At 36.7% G+C, this 10357-nt stretch overlaps 1 protein-coding gene across 26 annotated transcripts; it reads left to right on the forward strand.

Annotated features, from left to right (window-relative positions):
• LOC132299829 (putative disease resistance protein At3g14460) lies at window positions 1-9868 on the forward strand. Of its 26 annotated transcripts, XM_059796683.1 has the most exons (10): window positions 286-4978; window positions 5396-5770; window positions 6432-7306; window positions 7413-7514; window positions 7876-8096; window positions 8214-8310; window positions 8451-8534; window positions 8856-8941; window positions 9149-9369; window positions 9441-9868. In XM_059796683.1, the coding sequence occupies exon 1, from the start codon at window positions 924-926 to the stop codon at window positions 4899-4901; it is 3978 nt and encodes a 1325-aa protein (XP_059652666.1). In that variant the 5' UTR covers window positions 286-923; the 3' UTR covers window positions 4902-4978; window positions 5396-5770; window positions 6432-7306; window positions 7413-7514; window positions 7876-8096; window positions 8214-8310; window positions 8451-8534; window positions 8856-8941; window positions 9149-9369; window positions 9441-9868. The 26 variants fall into 26 exon arrangements, 23 of the variants coding, with proteins under 23 accessions (XP_059652666.1, XP_059652664.1, XP_059652661.1 ...); XM_059796681.1 differs by having other exon boundaries at window positions 8451-9088; window positions 9227-9369; XM_059796678.1 differs by having other exon boundaries at window positions 8451-8941.
• The last annotated feature ends 489 nt before the right edge of the window (window positions 9869-10357 follow it).

Genomic DNA, 10357 nt, shown 5'->3' on the forward strand with positions numbered 1-10357 from the left:
TAATAATAATAATAAGATTTTGTTATGTAAATAAAACTTGGAAAAGTAGGACTGAACTGACAATAAGAAAATTTTGCAATTAGCATCTCCAATACACAAAAATTGTCATGATGAAATTAAGTTCTTGGTATATATTTTTTGGTAATTTTATTGGTATATAACTAGAAGATCAAAATAAAAGATCTGAATGTGGTTGAAGATCTCAATGCAAATTGCTCATAAAACAAACCTTAAGCACTACATTTGGTTCATATTGAGTCTCTTCAGCTCTGCAGTCAGGTCAGCTAATTTTGCATCTTGGTCAACTCATTTTTTGCTTCTCTGGTTTGCTTTATTTACATTAAGCAGGGTGATTATATCATTTGGGTTCATATTTGTCTTGTAGGACTCAAAAAAAATCAAGTTGTTTTAGCAAGCAAATTTGTGTGTTTTTTTGTTGGAAATGCGAAAATGCTATAGAAATACTTTGCAAATTGGAGCTGAATTATTTCGTATAGCATAGAAGTAGTATTTGATTTAGTTTGCCTCAATGAATGGCTGGTTGATAATTTAGAAGGAAAGAAAAAAAAAAATAAGCTCTAATTTGAGAAATTAGAAAGTTCTTGGTAGTTTAATATACAAGAGTGTCGGTGCATATTTCCTTGTCCTCGGCATATGCGTGTTTTTGTCATTAGTGATATAATATAATTGGTTGACGGACACAGAAGTATTAAAGGAGAAGGGAAGTTTTTCTCGTTGTGTTGGGGCCATTGACTGACTGCATCATTGGTGTGTGTGTTTGTGGACATTGTTGTAATCAAAGTAGCTCTACTTTGCCCAATTTTCTTACTTTTATCCTCTTATCGCTGTTCACTGCTAAGTCTCTCTCTCTCTGATCTCTCTGCTGCTCCTCTCTCTCTCTTTCCAAAAAAAAAAAAAAACACATGGCTGAAGCATTGGTGGGTGGAGCATTTCTCTCGGCTTCTCTTCAGGTGATGTTTGATCGGTTGGCTACTCGCGAGTTCATCAACTTCTTTTCCAAACAAAAAATGGATGATGGACTATTGGCCAAGCTGAAGATAACGTTGCTGGCCCTTCAAGCAGTTCTGGATGATGCGGAGGACAAGCAGATTACCAACCAACATGTGAAAGCTTGGCTTGACGAGCTCCAACATCTTGTTTACCAAGCTGACGACTTGCTGGACGAGATCGCTACCAAGGCCTTGAGGAACAAGTTGAAAGCTGATCATGATCAGCCCCAAACCCAAAACAACAGAATCAAGGTTGGTTTGACTCGATTTTTCTATATAATAAAGCAATTTCTTTTACAAATCAATTGTTTCGTCTCGACTCCTGCTTATTTGTCTGATGAAGCGATTGAGTCGAGAATGAAGGAGGTCATTAGTAAGTTGGAGTTATTTGTTGTTCAAAAAAGTGCTCTTAATTTGAGAGAGAATATTGGAAGGAAACATTCACAAAGACAACAAACAACTTCTCTGATAGATGAATCTGATGTCTATGGTAGAGATTACGACAAAGAGAAGATAATTGAATTGTTATTGTCTGACAATACAATTAGGAATCAGATTCATGTGATCCCCATTGTAGGAATGGGTGGGGTGGGAAAGACCACCATTGCTCAATTTGTATACAATGATCCTAGAGTGGATCAGAATTTTGATATGAAAGCATGGGTCTGTGTTTCTGATGAGTTTGATGTTTCTTTGACAACAAAGAGAATTGTTAAGGCTGTTTCGACATCCGCTGACGTCGACAACGACCTTAATCAGCTTCAGATGATGTTGAAACAGAATCTCGCTGGGAAGAAATTTCTACTTGTTCTAGATGATGTTTGGATCGAAAATGCCTTAGACTGGGAAAACTTAAACAAACCTTTCAAAGCTGGAGCACAAGAAAGCAGGATTATCATAACAACGCGCAGTAACAATGTTGCTCGTGTCATGGGTACTATTCATAGCCATCACTTGGACCAATTACCATTTGAAGATTGTTGGTCATTATTTGCAAAGCTCGCATTTGTGAATGAAGATTATATGGCTCATCCGGAGCTAGTTAGGATTGGCAGAGAAATTGTCAAGAAGTGTAGAGGCCTGCCTTTAGCAATAAAATCAATCGGAGGTATCTTGCGATCTAAACTGGATATTGATGAATGGGAGTATTTACTAAAGAGTGAGATATGGGGTTTGAAGGAGAGCAACATTCTTCCAGCTCTAAGATTGAGTTATCATTATCTTCCTTCGCATTTAAAGCGATGCTTTGCATATTGTTCGATATTTCCAAAAGATTACAACTTTGATAAAGAAAAGTTAATCCGGATATGGATAGCCGTAGATCTTGTGCAGCAACCTAAAAATAATATGCTATTGGAAGATGCAGGTAAAGACTACTTCCGTGAACTATTGTCAAGGTCTTTCTTTCAGAAATTAAGTCATGACACCAATTCTGATTTTGTAATGCATGACCTAATCCATGATTTAGCACAACAGATATCTGGAGAGTTTTGTTTTATGCTGGAAGATGACAAGCCCCTTAATCAAATTTCTGAAAAAGTCTGTCATTTCTCTTATGTTCAAGGCAGATACGATGCATTTGAGAAATTAAAGGTTGTTAATGAAGTTAAGTATTTACGGACCTTCATATCACTTTTAAACAACAAATGGTTCGTGAATCCTTTCCTAGGTAAAAAGGTACTAAATGATATGTTGCCAAGCCTGAGATCCTTAAGGGTGCTATCTTTGTCTGAATATTGGATTTCTGAATTGCCTCAGTCCATCGGAAATTTGATACATTTACGCTATTTGGATCTCTCTTGGACCGCACTGATACAGTTACCTGATTTAGTAACAACCATGTGCAATTTACAGACATTAGATTTGTCATACTGTCGACATCTCACTGAGTTGCCTGTGAATATGGGAAAACTAATAAACTTGCGCTATCTTGATATTAGAGAAACTAGATTGACAGAAATGCCGAGACAAATGAGCAGACTAAAAGATCTCCAACATTTAACATATTTTGTAGTTGGCAAGGATGGTGGATCAAGGATCAGTGAGTTGAAGGAACTCTGTCAACTTAGGGGGAAACTCCGCATTTCGGGGTTGGAAAATGTAATTAGTGGTCCGAATGCATCAGAGGCCAATCTAAAGGGAAAGGAGCACATTGACATGTTAGAGCTTGAATGGGGTGGTCATACTAATGATTCACAGAAAGAAAGAGAAGTACTTGACCAGTTACAACCTCATGCAAGGGTGAAGGATCTCAGCATCATTAATTATTGGGGCAGAAGCTTTCCGGAATGGTTAGAGAGAGTTCATTCGTTTCGTAACATGGTGTCCTTAAAACTTATAAGGTGTGCAAATTGCTATTTCTTGCCGTCAATTGGGCAATTGCCCTCTTTAAAACATCTAAGAATTAAAGCGATGACAGAAATAACGCAAGTTGGTCTCGAGTTCTATGGAGACGCTTCTTCTTCGATGAAACCATTTCAATCTCTGGAGACACTATGCTTTGATGTAATGCCAAAGTGGGAGGAATGGCATGCATTAGGGGCTGGAGAGTTCTCTTGCCTTTTAGAGCTTTCTTTGGTGTGTTGTCCCAAGCTAACCGGTGAATTACCCAACCACCTCCCTTGTTTAAGGAAACTTACAATTTCTGGATGCGAACAACTATTGCCTAATCAAGTTGCGCTGTTGCTGCAAGGTCTGCCTTCTCTTCAGAATTTGAAGATTTCTGGGATGCCAAACTTGAAGGAATTGCCTCCGGAATTGTGCAGATTATTAAATCTTGAAAGCTTGGAGATAGAAAGATGCCGGTACCTTGAGACAGCTATAGAGATGGGGTTGCCATCTACGCTCAAGGCTTTGAAGATTGAAGGATGTGAAGCTCTAAAGTCCCTAACAGTAGCAACATCATCATCAGAGGGAATGAATATAAATACGAATACAAAGCGCATCAACAACTTTTGCCTTGAAGAGTTGCGTATATCTGATTGTTCATCTCTTCTTCAGTTGTCTTTCCCCTTTGGTGGTCTACTTCCTCCTGCATTGAAAACACTTGACGTCTGCAACTGCAATAGTTTAGGGTTTCCCTTCCTGTCGGAGGATCTTAATTACCACACATGTTCCATTGAATTTCTGAATATAAGCGGATGTGATCTTCTGAAATCACTGTCATTGAGCTTCTTCCCAAAGCTTCGTTCTCTGAAGATCAGGGAGTGTAAAAATATAGAAACGATTTCAATTCCAGACGACAAGCTTCAAAATCTGATGGAGCTTCAAATACATAGTTGCCCTAAAATGGTATCCTTTGCCGGTGGAGGTGGAGGATTGCCCGCTCCCAATCTGACCTTGTTTCGCGTTTCTGATTGTGAGAATCTGAAGTCGCTGCCTCAACGAATGCACACCCTCCTCCCATCTCTTGAAGATTTGTATATAGATGACTGTCCAGAAGTTGAATCATTTCCAAACGGAGGCTTGCCATCCAACTTAACTAGACTTTCTATCAAAAATTGCGAGAAACTGGTGAAGGGCCGGATAGGGTGGGGTTTGCAAACACTCCCATCTTTTCGATTATTCAGGATCCATGGTGAATATGAAGAAGAAGTGTTGGAGACATTTCCGGAGGAGTGGCTATTGCCCACCACTCTTACCAATCTTTACATCCGGTACCTTCCAAATCTGAAATCACTAAACCACAAGGGCCTTCAACACCTCACCTCTCTTAGAAATCTGGAAATCTATGATTGCCCTAAGCTCCAGTCCTTGCCAGAAGAGGGGCTGCCCAACTCCCTCATTCGCCTGAGTATAGACTACTGTCCATTACTGAAACCACGTTGGTCCAAGATTTCCCAAATCCCCCACGTAGTGCTCAATGACAAATACTACTTAAACTTAAAGTGACATTCATTCATGCTCGCATGGATTCCTCTGCTTTCTATTCGTGCAGGAAAACAACCCCTCAATTTCCTTCCACTCAGGTATGTACATTGTTGTAAACTTGGTACTACTAGTACAACATATATAGTCAAACTTGTTCTAAACATGATGATTCTAGTAAGTTTTTCATTAGCAATATGTATAACATTTTGGTTTAATTGGATGGACTAACCCTTAATGTCTTTCTAAAAACAACAAAAGGAGTGGAGATACCACCTTAATTAATGCAAAAAAAATTGATTTCTTTACAGGTTCCCCGCATATGCTCGTATGGTAAATTGTTTTCTTTTTCTTACCACAAAAAAAAAAAAAAAAAAAAAAAAGGAGAATTGTTTAGTTAATTATAATCTATAAGTGTCCCATTTCTCCCCCTTCATATTTCATTTTCTGACAGTTTTTCATTACAACCAAACATGACAAAAATAATGAAATGCCTCATAACTTCTTTTTCTTTTCAGATTTTCAATGGATTCTCCAAAGAACTTCTAAACCTCCATTTTTCTCGAAACTGATGAAAAGAGTGGAGATACCACCTTAATTAATGCAAAAAAAATTGATTTCTTTACAGGTTCCCCCCATATGCTCGTATGGTAAATTGTTTTCTTTTTCTTATCACCAAAAAAAAAAAAAGCAGAATTGTTTAATTAATTATAATCATAAGTGTCCCATTTCTCCCCCTTCATATTTCATTTTCTGACAGTTTTTCATTACAACAAAACATGACAAAAATAATGAAATGCCTTATTAACTTCTTTTTCTTTTCAGATTTTCAATGGATTCTCCAAAGAACTTCTAAACCTCCATTTTTCTTGAAACTTGCATTTGATATTCAGGTAAGTCACATTTTCAATACAATATTTGACCACAATACTCCGAGCTTTTGACTTGTTCACCATTTTTTTGAAATCTAAAATGGACTATCCTGTGTAATTGGAATAGGTATGTGGATACTGAACTATGAGTGCATGAAAAACAGCAGTAGGGGAAGAAACTTTTAATAGCAATTCATATATTCTTTTCTTTTGCATTCTTTGTTGATTTTATTTTTTTTTTGGTTCATTACTGTTAAATAGTGCTGATATCAATAGGTAGCCTGTAAACTGATCTAACTATATTGAACTTAGCTGTCCTCAGACTCATGTTACATCTGCAGTAGAAATTCAGTTTGGCTGTCCTTTATGAAGTTAGTAAACCAAAATATCATGTTTTTCACTTTTGGAAAAGAAAAAAAACTAACAAACTTTTAATTGAATTGGCATTAAATTACTCTCAATGTGGCCCAGGCATTAACACTTTTTCATGCTTAAATATAGGTGATGGTTCTGTTTGGTTAGAATTCTGTTCCTGTTGTCTTGCCTATTAGAGTTTTCTTTGGTGAATTGTCCCAAGCTGACTGCTGAATTACCCAACAACCTCCCTTGTTTAAAGAAACTTACAATTTCTGGATGCCAACAACAACTACTATTGTCTAATCAAGTTGGGGTGTTGCTGCAGAGCCTGTCTTCTCTTCGGGAGTTAGAGATTTCATGGATGCCAAACTTGAAGAAATTTCCTTTGGAATTAATCAGATTATTAAATCTTGAAAGCTTGGAGATAAGGGAATGCCGGTGCCTTGAGTCAGCTCTAGAGATATGGTTCCTGTCGAAGCTCAAGACTCTGAAGATCGAAGGATGTGAAGCTTTAATGTTTCCCCTCCTAACAGAGGGTTAATTACCGCTTTCCATGTTCTATTGAAACTTTGTACTTGAAGAGTTGTGATCTTCTCAAATCGCTGTCATTAGGTTCCTTCCCAAAGATTTGTTCTCTAGAGATCGAGAGGCGTATAAATTTTGAAACGTTTTCAATTCCAGGCGACATGGAGCTTCAAAATATGACGGATTTGAACATCAGTGGTTGCAAGAATCTAGTATCATTGCCCCAACTAACGCACACCCTCCTTCCATCTCTTGAAAAATTGATGATAAGGAACTGTCCAGAAGTTGAATCATTGTCAGATGGAGGTTGCCATCAAACTTAAGTACACTTTGGATCTATAATTGCGAGAAACTGATGAAGGGTCAGAAGAGGTGGGGTTTGCAATCACTCCCATCTCGTGTACGTCACCATCGGTGGTAACTATGAAGAAGAAGTGTTGGAGTCATTTCCAGAGGAGGGGATATAAAAAGTCCTTTCTTTTTTCCATTCATATATATATTTTTTCCTCACAGTTTTCCTTTACAACCAAACAAGACAAAAATGATGAAATACCTTATTAACTTCTTTATCTTTTCCTTTTCATTTCAGATTTTCAATCGATTCCTCAAAGAACTGCTAAACCTCCAATTTTCTTGAAACTTGCACTGTTACCAGAGGGAAATTTTGATATTCAGGTAAGTCAGATTTTCAATACAATATTTGATCAAGATACTCTGAGCTTCTGACCTGTTTACCCTTCATTCGAAAACTAAAAGGGACTACCCTGTGTCATTTGAACAGGTTCAGTGGAGATCAATGCTGTTTCTAATAGCTCAGTGCCTAGATTGTGGATATTTAACAATGAATGCATGAAAATCAGCAGTGGAGAAGAAACTTTTAATAGTAATTCATATATTCATATTCTTTTCTTTCACATCATTTTTTTTTTGGTTTTTTCTTCCAATGAAATGGGAAATTCAGCAACTGAATTGGCATTAAACTACTTTCAAAATGGCAACACTTTATCATGGTTAAACCAAAACATCATGTTCAGTTTGCATTCAATAATGAATGTCTTTGGAAGTTGCTACCTGTTTTTGTTTTGTCCGTATTTTTCTTCCTATTTTCAATTTTCTTGGCTATTATGATGATTCTTCAATGTCGAAAAATATAGGTTTTAAATTTATTTTCCTCTATCAAGATCTTTTAAGTTGATACACTATCTTCATGTATTGACTCTTTCCTAATTGAATGCTTTGCATAGGTTCATGTAATAAAACCACATAAGATACAAAGAATTGGTGCTGGCATCGTCCCTGCAGTTTTGGAAGTCAACATTCTTGATGGAGTTGTTCAAGTAAGACTCAAAATCTTGTTTTTGGGACTTTAGTTTGAATTGACCTAGAAAGATTGATGACCTTGTCCAGATGAAATCTCAACTCTCTCGACATTGATGGCTGCAGAGAAACTTCAATTCTCGGTCAGGTGTGTCCCTTCACATTTGGCAGATAGAATTTTAGCAACTGCGTAATCAGTGAAATATCTAATAAATCTGGTTTAATTTGATAAACTATTGCAGACTAATATAATTTTTGTTTGCAGTTAAAGACCCTTGGATCTCTTTTTGATCCTCGTCACGATTGAAGGCAAATAAAATGGAAAAAAAAAGAAAGCAGAAGTAGAATAAAACAATCCATAGGTAGGAATTATCCATTTCTTTGTAAGTTATAGAATCCTATTTATTTATTTAGTTTTTCTTATAGTTTTCCATTACAACCAAACAAGACGAAATAATGAAATACTGTATTAAAATCTTTATATATCGTTTTTTGATTCCAGATTTCAATGGATTCTCCAAAGAAGTGCTAAACCTATGATTTTCTTGAAACTTGCACTGTAACCAGAGGGAAACATCGAACTCGGGTAAATCATATTTTCAATCAAATAACTTATCAGAAGACAGCCAGATTCATGAACTTCTCTCTGTTTCTCTTACATGAGCCACTCATGCACACATAGTAAATCTAGTTTGCATGGGTTATAACTTTTAATTTATTTGATACAATTCTCAACAATGTTATTTGCCGGGGAAAAAAAATTCTCAGCGCACAATGTATATATAATTATTATCTCAGTACTTTTACGTATTATTATCTTTTTATTTTCTAGTTTTTAAATTTTTTGTGGATACTTACACTGGATATATGGACACGAGGGGACTATGATGTTGGAAAATTGATGCAGACTCACAAAATAGGTGTGTTCCTATTCAGCTTGGGCTAAGGCATTGGAGAGACTTTACTGGTCTTTGTATAGTCATCATATTCTTAGTAAGGATATTTGATCACAAACATAGCAATTCCATAATAATAAAGAGTCACTGTAACATTTTTTGAGACATACTTCATTGTCCTTGTGAAATTGATTCCGAGGTTTATGAACTTCTCCCTCAGTTTCGCTTACATTTAGCCACTCAGGTACATGTTTAAATTCTAGTTTGCATGATTTATTAATTACTTCTATTTATTTGATTGCAGGACCACATGTTTGGAAATCTTGGTATATTCTGGTAGCACAATGGTTGTTTATGTTACTTTCCGATCTACGTATTGTAGGTTACTCCATTAGCTTTGGGTTTTATTCAGTCAGCATAACACTACAGCGTGCCGGGAAGGGAACTGGAGCATGATTCGTGTGCCTTTTGAGCTCATATGAACGTAGGCAAGGTCTGAAGTTGGCCGTTTAATTCTGCAACGAGGTACGTGATTTTTCTGTCATCTTTTCAAGGCATGGAAGACTATACTAGAACCATTTTTGGTTAATATGCAGAAACGATGCGTCAAAGCCATTGCAACATGGTCACAGAGGAATCTAGAAGTGTTGGGTTAAATGCTTTTGCACATGACATATTGATGTGAGTCGATGCTGGTGTTGGAATGCAGAATCATAAAACACAGCCTCCTCTATGGGATTGCGCCAAGGCAATGGAGGAAGACGATGCTTCATCATTTTCACCGAGTCCAGTTTTGACCACTTCTGCACTTGGCGCCCGTTTTTGGGTATTCACAAAGTCTAATTTCCAACTGTTAGAATTTCATAGAGAGTTCACAAGTTCGTTTGAATTTTTATCATCAAATTGATGTGTATATTTTAGCTATAGCCAAAGATGACCGAGAGACAAGTATTGTATTAAGAACCAGCTTTTCTGTAAATGTTTGCTTTTTATCAGTAAATTAGGGATGTTCCTTTATGAATAATGATTTAACTTGACCTAAGGATATAAAAATGGCTCGTATATTTCTTAAATAAAATTTATTCTCTGAAAATTTAGAAGCCACATTGGCCACAGCTCAGTGCTATTAGAGGGTTTTTGCTTAAGTCTCCCAATAAGAGTTTGACAAACTAAAGAGGCCAAGTAGCCATCCTTCAACACAACCTAATGTGGTGCATTTTTATTGATTCGGCATACCAGTGACTTGGGCATACTGTATCCAGTGAGTCTCACTGGCATGCCTAGCCAACGGAAAACAATTTAAATTTGTTGAAATCTGTTTTTTGTATGTGAATCATAAATTTTCATTAGTTGGACATACCAATGCCAAACTCATCTTGCTAGAATTGCATAGCTAACACAGTATTGAGTTGCCCCCAACACAGAAATTAGCCAGAGTTTGATTGGGCCATTGAAAAGGGTATTTAGGTATGAGCCTGCAAATTGAAGTAAATTGAGCCTATTTCAATTAAAA

The sequence above is a fragment of the Cornus florida genome, unplaced genomic scaffold (assembly GCF_030987335.1).
Source record: "Cornus florida cultivar Cherokee Brave unplaced genomic scaffold, ASM3098733v1 CherokeeBrave_3.0.0_Hap2_Chr03, whole genome shotgun sequence".
NCBI classification, from domain to species: domain Eukaryota; kingdom Viridiplantae; phylum Streptophyta; class Magnoliopsida; order Cornales; family Cornaceae; genus Cornus; species Cornus florida.